Genomic DNA, 16,759 nt, shown 5'->3' on the forward strand with positions numbered 1-16,759 from the left:
AAAAGGAGCTGCCTGTTAACCCATGAGGATATGAATTAACTCACTTCCTACATTAGATAAATGCCATCTTTGCCTAAACATCATGAAAAATACAAGAATAAGGTGCAGCATCCAAAAAAGGGTATTAACACCACATCTTTGCCTAAAGGAAATCCTTATGCTTTTTATTAAATGTTGAAAAATATATCAATTCTACTAAACAATTAAAACCTACTTTTCAGCTCAACATGAACTACAATATGTAGAGTCCATGCTCTAAGCTACAGACATTTGGAACAACATGATGACATAATTTACAGATATGATTAGACAATGGCCAGCACATCTGTTCATGAGGATTTGAAATTTGATTAGTTTTTTAGTAACTACTTGAGTTGATCTCAGAAGCACACTGATGGGATTTTGAGCGTTTAGCCTTCCTCGACACCCAGTCCATGAAATGGTGGTGAGTGCAAATCACTGCATTAACTTCTGCAAAACCTTCCAATATCTCAAACAAGAAGGGTTCAAATGGATTGCCCGGAGAACCCACCTCTGTTGGCTCTGATAGGGCTCCACACAGGAGGATGACTCAGACCCGGATTTGGAGTGTCTTGCAAGCAAATGCATTTGAAGAAAGAGTTCAGCAGGCCTCACCTCTGTAAGAAATATAAAGCAAGTATTAAGATATACTCAATGCAGCCATAGCATTGCACTTTAGCCAACAATTGTTTATAAACCAGAATCTAGAATCTCCATTAGATTTATATTCCCATTTGTCATGCGTCCAGCCTACAGTCCATTTTGTTAACCAGATGGTATATACAGGAAACAGAAGGTTCCAGTTCTAGGAAAATTTTCATTATGAAAGGCATGCATTTAATATCATTAACATTGTTGATATACTGGATGTTAGAATAGATAATTGTCCATATGCCAGATGATTCCTATAAGAATTTGTCATCAGTGGACAAATGGGATACCATATAATTAATGATATTCTAATTATTGAGTTTTTCCATATGCCACATTGAAGCAAACTTTTTGCCCTTTAGTATATCAGACACTTGTTACAATGCATTTTATCTACACCGACCCTAAATATTTCCTTTAACATTCCCTAAAGTTCTATTTAACATTTCACCTTTTATTTGGTAAGAAACATTTTCTTGGTGGTCTATATTGCACTGACCAAGAAGCCTTCACTCCCAATCCCTTGTCACCTAAGCCAAACTTTAGGGAAACAAATTTCACGAGTTTGTATAAACATTCACATTTTTGGAAATATTTTCAACAACGTAAATGCATCTTTATTGATATTTGTACATATTTTATGGAATACATTGTTGGTATGCTACTATAGCTGGATTAGGTTGACAATTTTGTTCCAAAAGCATTGGTCTAATTCTACTTCCAATAAGACTTATCGTATTTAGAGCAAGGTTGAAGACTCAAAGTTAGTACAACTTGGTAAGGTATGTAGTTTGGATCCTGGTTCAAGTAATGACGAAAAAAATGCAATTTGAATCTTTAAAGAAATCAAAGAATGTTTAAGGAGCGCTTGAGTCAACTTAAAGCATGAAAAATGAGAAAGGGGGAAGGAATGTTTGGATGCCCAATAGGGCTGCTTAAACGCATTAAAGCACAAAAGCAGCCTTGGGGATTGCACAACTGCCTCTTGGGAAACATGAAAAATTATATATATTTCAAAATTAAAAAATTTTACTTTTCTTATGAGCTCTCGTTTTCCAAATTTTTGAAAGACTCGATAAAATCCAATTAGGGTTTTCCACCTATAGTTTAGGGGGATAAACCCAAAGGGTCGGATGGTTTTTTTGTGGCCTTTTGGCAATTTAGTTGGGACTTTGTGAAAAGTGAAGTGATTAGTTTTTTTAGGAAGTTCTATGAGTTAGCTCTTCTAAAAGAAGTTTAAATGCCACTTTTATAATGTTATTCTAGTAAAAAAGAGGTACTGAAGAGTTAAAATATTTTAGACTAATAAGCTTGGGAAGATTTATACAAGCTTCTAGCAAAAGTCCTAGCAAACAAACTAAAAAGCATGGTGGAAGAAATGGTCTTGACTTACCAGCATGTGTTTGTGGAGGGTAAGCAAATTTTGACACGATTCTCATAGCAAACGAAGCCATTGACTTTAGGATGAAAAGTGTCGACAAAGGGGTTATATGTAAGTTGGATATCAAGAAGACTTTTGATCATGTCAACCAAGACTTATTAGAAGTTTTAAAAAAAAAGGGCTTTGGTCCCAAGTGGATAAGTGGTGTATCTTTACATCTTAGTTCTTTGTTTTGGTTAATGAAACCCCAAGAGGCTTCTTTAAGAGTTTTAGAGGCTTAAGATAGAGTCATCCTCTATTCCCATATCTCTTCATCTTTGCCATGGAGGCACTCTCCACTATCCTAAACCAAGTAAAAGAAGAGGGTTTCGTCACGGGTTTCTCAATTGATAGAAGAAGAGCGGAAATGGAGTCATCTCACTTGTTATTTGCTAATGATACTCTTATCTTGGGTGATGCCATAGAGGAGCAAGAAGAATACTTAAGTTAGACATTCATATGGTTTGAGACTATCTCAAGCCTAAGGATCGATTTGGAGAAAAGCAAGTTGATTCCTGTTGAAGGGTTGCGAATGAGGAAGATCTAACTAGGGTTTTGGGATTAGCATGGAACTCTCTCACAAAATATCTAGGTCTTCCATTGGGAGCTCCTTTCAAATCAACTCAAGTTTGGGATGTGGTAGAGGAGAGATATAATAAATGGCTTGCTATGTGGAAAAAAAGTACCCATCAAAAGAAGGAAGACCGACTTTGATAAAAAGTATTATTTCTACCTAGCTAATTTATCACGTCTCTTTTTGTTATATCAAGAAAGGTTAATTTGAGACTAAAAAAGATTTGACGGGATTTTCTTTGGGGGCAAGGGCCCTTGAGAGCAAGTCCCATTTTCTAAATTGGCCATTAATTTGTATGGACAAGAGAAGTGGGGGCTTAGATATGAGAAAATTGTCCAATGTCAACAAGGATCTACTTAGCAAGTGGTGTTGGAGATTTGCTTGTGAGAGTGACTTCCATTGGAAGCGAATAATTTCAAGAAAGTATGAGAAGGAAGAAAGGGGATGGTGCTTTAGAAGAGCGAGGGAAGGATGTAGGGTGGGAGTGTGAAAGACTATCAGAAGTGGGTATAAAGGCTTTAAATGTATAACCATTTTCAAAATGCAAAATGGGCTGAGAGTGAAGTTTTGGTTAGATAGACTTTTCCCACATTATTCTTAATAGCCACCACCAAAGTTGTGTGAATAGCCAAGGTGTGGGAGCAAGAAAGGAAGGAACCCTAGGTTACAAGATAGATCCGCGACTAAGAGCTAGATGGGGTGGAGGCTAGGGACAATTGATTTATAGCGATGTTGAGGATAAGATGATTTGACCAAATTCAAAATATGGTAATTTTCTCAATTAAATCTTTCTTGTCTTCCTTATCTATTGAAAGATCAAAGGTGTTCCCTACAAGTACGACTTGGAATCCTCGAGTACTAGTGAGGAAAGGTTTTTTTCGCTTGGGAAGCTACATAAGGGAGGATATTGATGTTAGACCAACATAAAAGGAGGGGACAGATAATTCTGAATGTATGCTATTTATGCAAAGGAGAAGAAGAAATAATTAATCACATCCTCCTTCATTGTTCAAGAGTAGTCATGCTATGATAACTAATTTATACTTTATTTAGGATAGAATGGGTGTTGGACTCCATAGTAAGACACCCTTTTAAGCTGACACAAATATTTTATTAGGAAAAAGAGGAAAAAAAGTTTTGGAAAGCTGCTCCTTTGTGCTTCTTTTGGATCATTTGAAAAGGAAAAAATTGGAGAGTCTTTAATAATATTGAAAAAAGTGGATCAACTATTAAATAATTCTTTATGTATAATTTTTTACGAGATAACACTTTTTCATGTTGGACTTTGTTGATTGGCTAAGCTCTAAGTAAGACATGGGAGCTGTTTTTTGGTTATCTTTTAGCTTTAGTTGGCCTTTTGGTTCTATTGTATACACCATGTATACTTTTGTGCATCCTTTTGTTAGCCACTATTAGTAAATTTAGTTTTTTCCCATAAAAAAAAAAAAGGTTTTTATACCTATAAAAAGTTAGAAGAATTTTCATTAACACACGAGCGAAAAAGACATCTGTCATTGTCCTACCCTAGATCCTAAACTCCCAAAAACTTTTCAAGTAGCATCTTGAAAGTCCTTTTACTAGGTGGCAAAGATGGTTGGATAGTGTGCCTTAAGAGAAGTTGATATAAATTCATTGAAGAACATGAAGGTGCAATGCTAAGGTTAGGAAGAAGAGCATAAATACAGGTCGAAGTAAGTCTTTTAGGAGAAGGATTTTAGGGGGTGTTTTATATGTTGCTTGTCTTGTTCGTTATTTATCACAATTACTTTCATGATCATATGTGGATGAATCTAATTAATAATTGAACAAGTCGGTAAAAATTTAAAAATTGCCATAACTTATTGGACTACCTATTCAACTCTCCTTCTAGGTAATTTTATTTATTAAAAATTAAGAATATACTTTCGATTGATATCAAAGCAAGTTAAATTAAAATTAATTTTTTTGAGTCCTACTTTAAATCTTAAGACATGGAAGCCAAATGATGGATCTTCTATTAACCGCCCTCCATTTTTTTATACTTAATTTCAAAATCTTCTATACTTTAAAAGCAATGAAATGAAGGGAGGAGGCAGATGTTGGTTTGCAGTGGATTCAAAATCTTTTGAAATCTCTGTAGAGGTGAGTGGGGAGAGATGTAGGGGAATCATTGTGGAAAGGAGTAGAGGCTTTACTTCGTGGGTCAGGTTTGGAAGTCTCAGCTTGTGCTGCTTGCTGGAAGGGGTGGAGGCTTGCTGTAGGGGTGTTGTTGTGCAGGGTCTGGTCAAAAGGTGGGAAGATGGAGGAAGGAGGTTTAAGTTGGAAAGTAGAGCTAATGAGGCAGGTAGGTTTTTATTGTGTTCCGTGGTAGACCTGGAATCAAAGAGATATTGCTTAGTGTTTCCAGAAGGGAAAGGAATTCTGGGAGGATGGGTTCTGTTGGCTGAAAAGCTTCGCTCCCTGGGGGTTATGTCTCGGGTTGAGTCTAGGGGAAATGCTGGTTCCTATGGGACAGGGAATACAGTAGGGGAATCTGAAGATAAAGCCCCAAAATCCTATGTCGATGTGGTGAATTCAAGAGAGAAAAAGGTAGGGGAAACACTATGGTTACAGTTGGGAGAGAAAGACATCTCAAGTGAGAGGAAGTTAATGGACCGATGTCTGGTCGGCAGATGGGGACTTACTCCACTGTTGGATTCAGATATGTATGCTCTTGAAAGTTGGGGGAGAACCTGTTGGAATATTAAAGGAGGACTGAAGTTTGCAAGGATAGGGGGCCCTCTCTTGCTGATCGAGTTTGAGAATAAAGATGAGGCAGACAAGGTGCTTTTAAGAGGGAACAGATGGTTCAAGGAATCGACTCTGCATTTAGACAGGTGGGACCCAAAAGTGGGGTGTTCTCAAAATGGCGAAAGAGCCGAGAATGCTTGGGTAAGAGTCATGGGATTGCCGTTGCATCTTTGGAGTCGGGAAGCCCTTAGAAAGATAGGGGACTGTTGCGGGGGGTTCGTTGAAGTGGATGTAAACACTGCAAATCGTAAGGAACTAAGGTGGGCCAGAATTTTAGTGAGATATGCAGGTGTAGATTGGCCGAGTACCATGCAAGTAGTAGTGGGATCTTTTTGTTACGCTCTCCAGCTATGGTGGGAGGTGAAACCAGGCTTGTCGGAAGTGATCCCGGCCATTAGAAAAGAAAAGGGCAAGGAGCGGGAGGTTAGGGATGACGGAGAAGGAGAGACACGCGCTGGATTCAAAAGGGTGGGAGAAAAGGCGTATGGGGAACCTGCAAAAGTGGCTGAGCAGTACAAAACAGACGAAGGAAGCTGCAGCACGAAAGTTCAGTCTTCTGGTACTGTGCCGAGAGCAGTATCAGAGGCTGACGGGTCAATAAGAGACCGATTTTCAGCTGGGGAGAGGAGTTTGTCTTCTGGGCCTGGAGAATATATGCCAGTGGGCCGGCAAGGTGAATCGGGCTGGGTAAGTGAGCCCGCTGAGGAGGGCCAAGGGATTAAAAAATCAGAGATAATGGGCCGGCCCAATTTGAAGCTTTTTAAAGGCCACGTGGGGGAGGTAAGACCCTTTTTGGAGATTGCAAAAGGGGTTAGGGTTCCCGATGGGCGTCGCAGTGGTGGCGGAGAGCAGGAGGGGGATTTGTTTGGGTTTAAGCTAGGATCGTCTCATTCGGCCGCCAATTCCTCAGAAATCACTGACGAGGCGTTATTGGAGGAGGCCTCCAGGTATTCCGTTCAAACATTTTCTCCTCTCTCATCTCTGGGGAAACGGGATATCTCTCTCTCTTCTACTCCTTCTGGGTGGGACGGGAAAGGTGTAGTCATGGCTAGGAATTCCGTCCGGGGAATAGCTTCAGATGATGAAGGGGGAGTAGTTATGGACCCGCTACGGATGATTTTGGCGGACGGAAGGGAGGCTGAGGTTTCGGAAATGGTGGGCAGAGAGGCTGGGAATACTGAGGAGTCATCAGTAGGGGCTTTGGGAAGAGTCTCCCATGAGGACAAGGAGGAGAGGGGTAAAGAGGGGGTGTGGTGTTGGCAGTCTAGTAGTCTGGCTAATTTTAGCCGCTATCTAGGAATGCCGACGGAGGGATTTGAAGGGGAAATATTGTTCTTGCTCAAGAGAATGAAAGAGAGGAAGATTCAAAAAGGTAAGTTGGATGGCACAAAGAGGAGAAAATTAGAGACATCAAAATTCGAAAGAGAATTGAGAAAATTGGAGTGGACTGTGAACTATATTGGAGGTGGAGGAGGAGGTGAAGGAGGGGGAAGCACAAGTAGGTCTAAATGAAGCTCAGAATGCTCACCTGGAATGTAAGAGGGGCTAATAATTGTGACAAAAGGAAGGTGATCAAAGCCTTGATTAGGAAAAATAGGGTGGACTTGGTCTGCCTACAGGAAACCAAGATTCAGGAAATGTCCACGGGCATTGTTCGGAGCTTAGGAGTGGGTAGGTTCATTGAATGGGGAGCTATAGATTCAAGGGGTGCAGCCGGAGGAATAGTGGTGATATGGGACAACAGGTTGCTGGAATTGACTGACATGCAAAAAGGATTGTTCTCCATTTCGTGCACTTTTAAGAGTTGTGAGGATGGTTTTATATGGATGTTTACAGGGGTTTATGGGCCAACTTTAAGGAGGGAGAGGGAGAGTTTTTGGGAAGAGCTGGGGGCCATTAAGGGGCTCTGGAATGGACCGTGGTGCATTGCCGGGGACTTTAATGCCATACTGAGACCGGAAGAGAGCAACAGAGGAGGGAGATTGAACTCAATTATGAGAAGGTTCGCAGAAGTGAAAGAAGAGCTGGAGTTAAAGGACCTGCCCATGGTGGGGGGCCCTTTTACATGGACTGGAGGAGCGGGCAATCAGTCTTGTTCAAGGTTGGACCGATTTCTGGTTAATGAGGAGTGGGATAGCCATTTTGGAGATGCGAGGCAGTTTCTTCTTCCAAGACCCGTGTCAGATCACTTCCCGATTCTTATGGATGGTGGGGGTATGAGAAGAGGCCCTATACCGTTTAGATTCGAGAATATGTGGTTGAAAGCAGAAGGTGTAAAGGATCTATTGAAGCAATGGTGGGAGGAAGGCAGATTCAGTGGATCTGCAAGTTTCATCTTGGCTGAAAAATTAAAATTTATGAAGGCTAAGCTGAAGGAATGGAACAGAAACAGTTTTGGAAGGGTTGAATATAGAAAGAATACGGCATTGGAGCAGATGGAGTATTGGGATGAAAAGGAGAAAACCAGCAGGCTGTCTTTGGAAGAGCTGGAAGCCAGAAACGAAGCAAAAGAAGAGTATAAAAAATGGGTATTACTTGAAGAAATCACGTGGAGGCAAAAATCCAGGGAAGTGTGGCTGAAAGAGGGAGATAGAAATACCGGTTTTTTCCACAAAATGGCAAACGCACATAGGAGGAGGAATAATGTGGACAGAATTAAGATCAACGGAGTGTGGCTCACGGAGGAAAATGATATTAGGGAAGGGGTCGCCAATGCTTTTAAGATGTTGTTGTCTAACCCGGGGGATTGGAGACCTTCTGTTTCTGGGCTGCAGTTTGAGATGTTAGAGCCTTTGGACGTCAGTGCATTGGAGTCTCCTTTTATGGAAGAGGAGGTGTTTGACGCCCTAGTGGGATGTGATGGGGATAAAGCCCCGGGGCCAGATGGATTCTCTATGGCATTTTGGCTTTTTGCGTGGGATTTCGTGAAGGCTGATGTGATGAGCTTCTTTAAGGAGTTTCACGAAAATGGCAAGTTCGTTAAAAGCCTCAATGCGACATTTATGGTCTTAATCCCTAAAAAGCAGGGGCTGAAGATTTAGGGGATTATAGGCCTATAAGTCTGGTGGGAAGCTTGTATAAGTGGCTGGCCAAGGTATTAGCCAATAGGCTAAAAAAAGTGGTTGGAAAGGTGGTCTCCAAAGCTCAAGGGGCGTTTGTGGAAGGTAGACAAATCCTAGATGCAGTGTTGATAGCCAATGAAGCCATTGATTCGACCCTGAAGAATAATGAGAGCGGCATCTTGTGCAAATTGGACATAGAGAAGGCGTATGATAAAGTGGACTGGAATTTTATTCTCACAATCATGAAGAAAATGGGTTTTGGGGAGAAATGGATTAGGTGGATTCGGTGGTGCATTTCCACTGCAAGTTTCTCAGTGATGATCAATGGTACCCCTTCGGGCTATTTTCAAAGCTCCAGGGGTTTGAGGCAGGGCGATCCACTTTCCCCTACCTCTTTGTCATTGCTATGGAGGTCTTCAGTATTTTCATTAAAAGGGCAGTAGAGGGAGATTTTTTATCTGGTTGTAGGGTAAAAGGTCGGAGCGAAGAAGGGGTCCTAATCTCCCACTTGTTGTTTGCTGATGATACACTGGTGTTCTGTAAACCTTCACAAGATCAGTTGACTTACCTCAGTTGGCTTCTCATGTGGTTTGAGGCTGTTTCAGGATTGAGGATAAATTTGGAAAAAAGTGAATTAATTCCAGTAGGGAGGGTGGAGTGTATGGATGATCTTACTGAGGAGTTTGGATGTAGTATGGGTAGTCTTCCAACCACCTATTTGGGGATGCCCCTGGGTGCTCCTTTTAAGTCAGTCACAGTTTGGGATGGAGTGGAAGAGCGCTTCCGAAGAAGGTTAACTATGTGGAAGAGACAATACTTGTCCAAGGGAGGAAGGGCGACTCTCATTCGTAGTACTTTATCGAACTTACCCATCTATCTAATGTCATTGTTGTGCTTACCAAGCTCAGTTAGACGAAGATTAGAGAAAATCCAAAGGGATTTCCTATGGGGTGGGGGCAACCTGGAACATAAGCCTCATTTAGTAAGATGGGAGCTGGTGTGTTTAAGCAAGGCGAAAGGAGGATTGGGGGTCAAAGGCCTATCCCTCCTTAACAAGACTCTTCTTGCTAAGTGGAATTGGCGTTTCGCAAATGAGAGAGAGGCTTTGTGGAATCAAGTGATTAGAGGGAAGTATGGAGAAGCTAGAGGGGGATGGTGCTCGCGGGAAGTGAGAGAGGCTCATGGTTTGGGTTTGTGGAAAGGAATTAGGGCGGATTGGAAGTTGGTGAGTGATAGGATGGCTTTCACAGTTGGTAATGGAAAAAGGGTGAGCTTCTGGAGGGATAGATGGTGTGGGGAGTCTCCTCTATGTATGACCTTCCCTTCTCTTTTTGCTTTGACGGTTGAGAAGGAAGCGTGGGTGGCAGACATTTGGGATCCCTTGGCTGAGGGGGGTTGGGGGGGTTGGAACCCCTGTTTTTTAAGAGCGTTCAATGACTGGGAGGTTGAGGAGGCAGAAAGATTTATGGAGAGGATTCAGAGTAAAAGAGTTATTGAGGATGTGGAGGATATGGTATCTTGGACTGAAACAAAGAGCGGTAAATTCTCGGTCAAGTCACTTTATATAGCTCTTGAAGCGGGTGGTTCGTCTTTATTTCCTTCAAGCTTTATTTGGAATGCGAATGTGCAGCCAAGATTGGTTTCTTCGCATGGGAGGCCACGTGGGGCAAAGCTTTAACATTGGATCTAGTCCAGAAAAGAGGATGGGCCTTGGCGAATAGATGTTTTATGTGTCTTGAGAATGAGGAGACCATAAACCATCTCCTTCTTCATTGTCCAGGACGAGGGTATTATGGGATCTTCTCTTTGCCTTATTTGGGGTGTCTTGGGTTTTGCCCTTTTCAGTTAAAGAGACACTTCTGAGTTGGAATGGCTTTTTCATGGGCAAAAATCGCAAGAAGGTGTGGAAAGCTGCTCCTCTTCATATTTTTTGGACGGTTTGGAAGGAGAGGAATCGATTGGCTTTCAAGGATGAGTCGGTGTCAATTCAGAGATTGAAACAATCTTTTATTCTTACGTTATGGGCTGAGGCTAAATTGTTCATAGACGACTGCCCTCTAACTATAGCTAACTTTATTGATTGGTTGGGCTCTAAGTAGGCTTGTGGCATTAGGTGTTTTGTCTTTTGGCCTTTGATGGCGGGTGTATAGGTTTTGTATACTGAGAGTCGCTATTTTAGCGTCTCTTTCTCCCTTTTTTCTTTATTGAAATTCATTTTCTTATCAAAAAATATATTTTAAATATAAAAAATTTAGCTTCCAAATTCTTAAAAGACTTGGTATCTTGTCCAACTAGTTGAAGATTGTTCACAAAAACACACACATAGAAAAAAGATATATGTCGTGATTTTGCCTTAAATCCCAAACTCTCAAAAACCTTTTAACTCAAATTTTGAAAGTTCTTTCAATAGAATAGCAAGGGTGACGAGACTCTTGGATAGCAAATTTGTGGGAGCAAGATAGGAAGGGGGCTAATGGAGCCCTCATTTCAATTGACAACTCTATAACTAAGAATCGGAAAAAGCAGAAGTCTTACTTCAAAAATTGCATCCTTTCTCAATTAAAAGGGATGAGGAAGATGGTTTGAGTAGGAAGGAAACAAAGATTAATAAGTTTTCCGTCAAATCTTTTGATGCACCCTTAGCCTAGGATGGTGAAGATGGCTATGACTGACACAACTCACAGAAAGCAATTTGATGCCTCATTTGGGACTTCACAACTACAAGTTCTAGCAACAAATCCAAGTGGTACAGAGAATCCAACCCTGCAAATTATGATCCATAAATTAAATGGACATAATTTTCTTCAATGATCACAATCGATGAAGTTGTTCATTAGAGGTAAAGGAAAGTCTGGCTATCTCACAGGTGCCAACAAAGCACCTAAGCCAGAAGATCTTACGTACTAAACTTGGGATTCTGAGAACTCCATGGTAATGGTCTGGTTAATCAACTCCATGGAGGCAGCTATTAGGCAAACCTACCTCTTTCTTCTTAGTTCCTACTGCCAAGGACCTTTGGGATGCAATCCAAGAGACTTATTCAGATCTAGGTAATGCTGCTCAAATGTTTGAAATTAAGACTAAGTTGAAAGATATCAAACAAGGTAGTTATAGTGTTACACAATACTAAAATATCCTTCAAAATGCATGACAAGAACTTGATTTATTCTCTAATATGGAATGGAAATGTGCTGAAGATAGTGCCCATTATTGCAAGATTCTCGACAAAGGGCATTTGATTTTTTGGCAGGACTCAACAAGGAACTCGATGAGGTTTGAGACCGAATCTTAGGAAAAGAGCCAATGCCATCTATAAGGGAGATCTTCACTGAGGTGCGACGGAAAAAGAGTAGGCGAAAAGTGATGTTGGGAGAACAACAATCCGACCAATTTGAGACTTTTGCCTTCGCTATTCATGGTGGGGAGACTTTTCAACTAAGCGACCAACAACCAGGAAAAAGGGGTTATTGTCCTTGGCGTGACCACTGTCGGAAATGAGGCCACACAAGAGGATAGGTGTTGGAAGATCCAAGGGAAGCCACTTGCTAGGAGAAACCCTAGACCTGACTGCAATTCCAAAGCCTACCACAGTGAATCCAAGAACCCTGACAACCAAACAGCTACTTCACCATTCACCAAGGAGTAGTTAGAGGTCTTACAACATCTCATTTATCCACAAATCGCATCCACTTTTGTCTCAAATTCGCCCAACGTCAATTCCTCACCATTTTGCTCTCTAGCACAATCAAGTAGAACTCAATACCCATCTAGTGACTTAGCCAATTCTTATAAACCTTGGACCACCAATTATGGAGCTACAAATCACATAATAGAGTCATCCACATCATTTACAAGATATGTACCATGGGCTGGTAATATGAAAGTCCGAATTCCAGATGGGTCATATACCCTAGTCGCTGGAAAAGGAACCATCTCCTTAACAAAAGCTCTTCTCTTGAATCAGTCTTACATGTCTCAATTGTCATGTAATTTATTGTCCATTAGTAAACTCACTAGAGATCTCAATTGTGTAGCTAAATTTTCTTCTACTGGTGTTGTTTTTCAGGACTTAGCTTCGAGGAGGACAATTGGCAATGCATGTAAGTGTGAAGGTCTATACCGTTTTGTTGACCATGAAGTTGTGTAAGACAAGCCGTTGTTGCTTGTAGCAATGTTTTATGTTTTCTTTTTTATCATGAAATAATGTTATGACACTATAGATTAGGTTACCCTAACTTTTTGTATATTAGGTTCTTGTTTCCAAAACTTTTCAAAAATAAAAGGCTATCCAATGTTCAATGTGAAGTGTGTCAAATGGCACACCAAATTAGTATTTCCTGCTAAACCTTATAGGTCCTCTAAACCTTTTACTCTCACATGCAATGATCTTTGGGGACCATCTCGGGTAACAAATCCAACTGGTACAAAATGGTTCATTACCTTCATCCATGATTATTCAAGAATTTGATGGGTTTACCTCCTTAAAGAAAAATCCGAAGTCTTTCAAACCTTTAAAATTTTCTATTCAATGATGAAAAACAAGTTTCAAACATCCATTAAAATTCTTAGAACTGACAATGGTAGTGAATATATAAATGTTGGCCTTGGAGAATTTTTATCAACTAATGGGATTATTCATCTAAATTCATGTGTAGATACTCCACAAAAAAATAGAGTTGCCGAAAGAAAGAATAAACACTTCTTAGAAGTTGCTCGGTCCTTATTATTTTCAATGAATGCTAGAAAAATACATTGGGGGATGCCATTCTTACAACAACATATTGATCAATAGGATGCCCTCAAAAGTTCTTATTGCTGTTTTTCTTGCTTCATTCCTAGATTCCCGAATTTGCCAAGATTTACCAGTTAAAATTTTCAGGTGCACTGCTTTTGTACATATTCATTCACATAATCGTGGCAAATTTGATCATAAGGCTATAAAATGCTTATTTTTAGGATATGCATCAACTAAAAGAGGATATAGATGTTTTGATCCTGTTAATTGGAAATTGTACATCTCTAAAGATGTAACCTTCTTTGAACAACAGTCCTATTACACTTCACTTAAGGGGGAGAATTCTAGGGAAGCTTCGTCATTGGAAATTCCACAATCTCTCATTTTCTAGTTCCAACACTCTTAGCAATCAATCCGGTATCTTCTCAAATCTCACCATCCATCCCTTCCATTTAGTCGAACCCAACAATAGTTCCAGTACATGACAGATTGTTAAATGCAGGGGAAGATAAAGCATTGCCACCAATAGCCTAGTCTACACCACAGTTCAAAGTCTACTCAAGGGAGCGTATGGTACCTAATACACTCATGCCTTGCCATGAAGCCACGCTAGAGATAATGCCTAAATCAAGTTTAGATAATTCTTTATCCCCCTCACTTCTTGTAGACCTAGTGCCTAGTGACTTAGATCTCCCAATAGCATTTAGGAAAGGTGTTAGATCTTGTACAATTCATCCCATATCTAATTTTGTCTCTTATCATATATTATCCTTATCTTTTTTTGCTTTTACCTCTCACCTTTCTTCCATTTTTTTTTTTTTTTTTTTGATAGGTAAAAGAGATTCTATTAAAGAAAGAGACAACAAGAAGGCGGCTCAAGATATACAAACCTATACACCCTCCTTCAAGAAAATGCTAAAAAGAACAAAAAGCGCCAAAATACAACCCTAATTAGAGCCCATCCAATCTATGAAATTAGCTATAGATAGAGGGCAATCAACTATGAACAATTTTGTTTCAGCCCAAAGAGAAAGAATAAAAGAGTATTTCAATCTTTGAATGGACAACATATCATCCTTGAAAGCCAAACAATTCCTCGCCTTCCAAACCGTCCAAAAAATGTGCAGACGAGCCGCTCTCCACACCTTCTTACGCTTTTTGCCCACAAAAGAACCATGCCAGCTTAGAAGTGTTTCTTTAACAGAAGAAGGCAACACCCAAGATACCCCAAAAACAGTAAAAAGAAGATCCCATAAAACCTTTGTTCTTGAGCAATGAAGAAGGAGATGGTCTATGGTCTCCTCATTCTCAAGACACAAAAAACATCTATTTGCCAAAGCCCATCCTCTTTTCTGCACCTTGTCCAAGGTTAGTGCTTTGCCCCACGTAGCCTCCCATGCAAAAAAACTAATCTTGGGCTGCACATTCTCATTCCAAATAAGGCTTCAAGGGCCAAGTATAGAGAATTAACCGAGAATTTACCACTCTTAGTTTCAGTCCAGGATACCCTGTCCTCCACATCCTCAATAACTCTGTTACGATGTAACCGCTCCATAAAACTTGACGCTTCCTCTACCTCCCAATCATTGAAAGCTCTTAAAAAGCATGGATTCCAACCCCCCCTGCCCCCCTCCGCCAAGGAATCCCAAACATCTGCCACATTTTCTTCCTTATCAACAATCAAAGCAAATAGAGACGGGAAGGACGAACACAAAGGAGAATCCCCACACCACTTATCCCTCCAAAACCTCACCCTCCTTCCATTACCAACAATGAAGACCAACCTATTGCTCACTAATTCCCAATCCATCCTAATCCCTTTCCACAACCCCAAGCCATGAGCCTCTCTCACTTCCCGAGAGGACCAACCCCCTCTCTCTTCTCCATATTTCCCTCTAATCACTTGATTCCATAAAGCTTCTCTCTCATTAGCAAACCGTCAATTCCATTTAGCAAGAAGAGCCTTGTTGAGAATAGATAGGTTTTTTACCCCTAAGCCCCCTTTCTTCTTACTCAAGCACACCACCTCCCATCTCACTAGATGAGGCTTTCGCTCCAAAGTACCCCCACCCCAAAGGAAGTCCCTTTGAATCTTTTCTAGTCTCCGTCTGACTACACTTGGTAAGCACAACAAAGACATAAGATAGATTGGTAAGTTCGATAACGTGCTTCGAATTAAAGTCGTCCTCTCTCCCTTGGATAAATATTGTCTCTTCCACATTCCTAGCCTTTTACAGAAGCGATCTTCCACTCCATCCCAAACTGATGTTGATTTGAAAGAAGCCCCCAAGGGCATCCCCAAATATGTGGACGACAAGCTACCCACTTTGCACCCAAACTCCCAAGCAAGGTCATCCATATTCTCTACCCTTCCTACAGGAATGAGTTCACTTTTTTCCAAATTTATTCTCAATCCCGAAGCGGCCTCGAACCACATAAGCAACCAACTAAGATAAGTCAAGTGGTCTTGAGACGGCTTACAAAACACCAGAGTATCATCGGCGAACAACAAATGGGATATAAGGACCCCTTCTTCACTCCTCCCCTTGACCCTACACCCCAATAAATAGCCTCCCTCTACAGCCCTTTTGAGAAAAGCGCTAAAAACCTCCATTGCTATAACAAAGAGATAAGGGGAAAGGGGATCACCCTGCCTCAATCCCTTTGAGCTTTGGAAAAAACCTGTAGGGGTTCCATTGACCAACACAGAAAAACTTGCAGTGGAAATGCACCATTTAATCCACCTGATCCATTTCTCCCCAAAACCCATTTTCTGCATAACTGTGAGAATAAAAGTCCAGTCCACATTATCATAGGCCTTCTCTATGTCCAATTTGCACAAGATGGCACTCTCATTATTTTTCAAAGTCGAATCAATGGCTTCATTGGCTATCAATACTGCGTCTAGGATTTGTCTTCCTTTCACAAACGCCCCTTGGGCCTTGGAGATCACCTTTCCAACCACATTTTTTAGCCTATTGGCTAAGACCTTGGCCAACCACTTATACAAGCTTCCCACCAAGCTTATAGGCCTAAAATCCCCCAAATCTTCAGCTCCCACTTTTTTTGGAATTAAGACCAAAAAAGTTGCATTTAGGCTTTTAACAAATTTTCCATTTTCATAGAATTCCTTGAAAAAACACAACACATCCGCCTTCACAAAATCCCAAGCAAATTGCCAGAAAGCCATAGAGAGTCCATCTGGCCCTGAAGCTTTATCCCCGTTGCAACTCAACAAGGCATTGAACACCTCCTCTTCCGTGAACGGGCTCTCCAAAGTACTAGCATCCAACTGATCCAGAGTCTCTAACTGCAGCCCAGATATAGAAGGACGCCAATCCCCCGAACTGGACAGCAATAACGTAAAAGCATTGAGGATCCCTTCCCTAATTCCATTCTCCTCTATGCACCAAGCTCCATTAATCTTGATTCTGTCCACATTATTCCTCCTCCTATGAGCGTTAGCCATCTTGTGGAAATAACCCGTATTTCTGTCCCCCTCTTTCAGCCACACTTCCCTAGATTTT

The 16,759-nt window shown here is 40.9% G+C and overlaps 1 protein-coding gene across 1 annotated transcript in view; it reads right to left on the reverse strand.

The window, feature by feature from the left end:
* Positions 1-137: 137 nt before the first annotated feature.
* Positions 138-16,759, reverse strand: part of LOC117907560 (tetratricopeptide repeat protein SKI3) — a 45,747-nt gene continuing 29,125 nt past the window's right edge. Inside the window, exon 22 of the mRNA XM_034821140.1 lies at positions 138-638. Coding sequence (XP_034677031.1) covers positions 457-638 — 182 coding nt within the window. The 3' untranslated portion in view covers positions 138-456. The remainder of the gene's footprint in view (positions 639-16,759) is intronic.

The sequence above is a fragment of the Vitis riparia genome, chromosome 18 (genome assembly GCF_004353265.1).
Source record: "Vitis riparia cultivar Riparia Gloire de Montpellier isolate 1030 chromosome 18, EGFV_Vit.rip_1.0, whole genome shotgun sequence".
NCBI classification, from domain to species: Eukaryota; Viridiplantae; Streptophyta; class Magnoliopsida; order Vitales; family Vitaceae; genus Vitis; species Vitis riparia.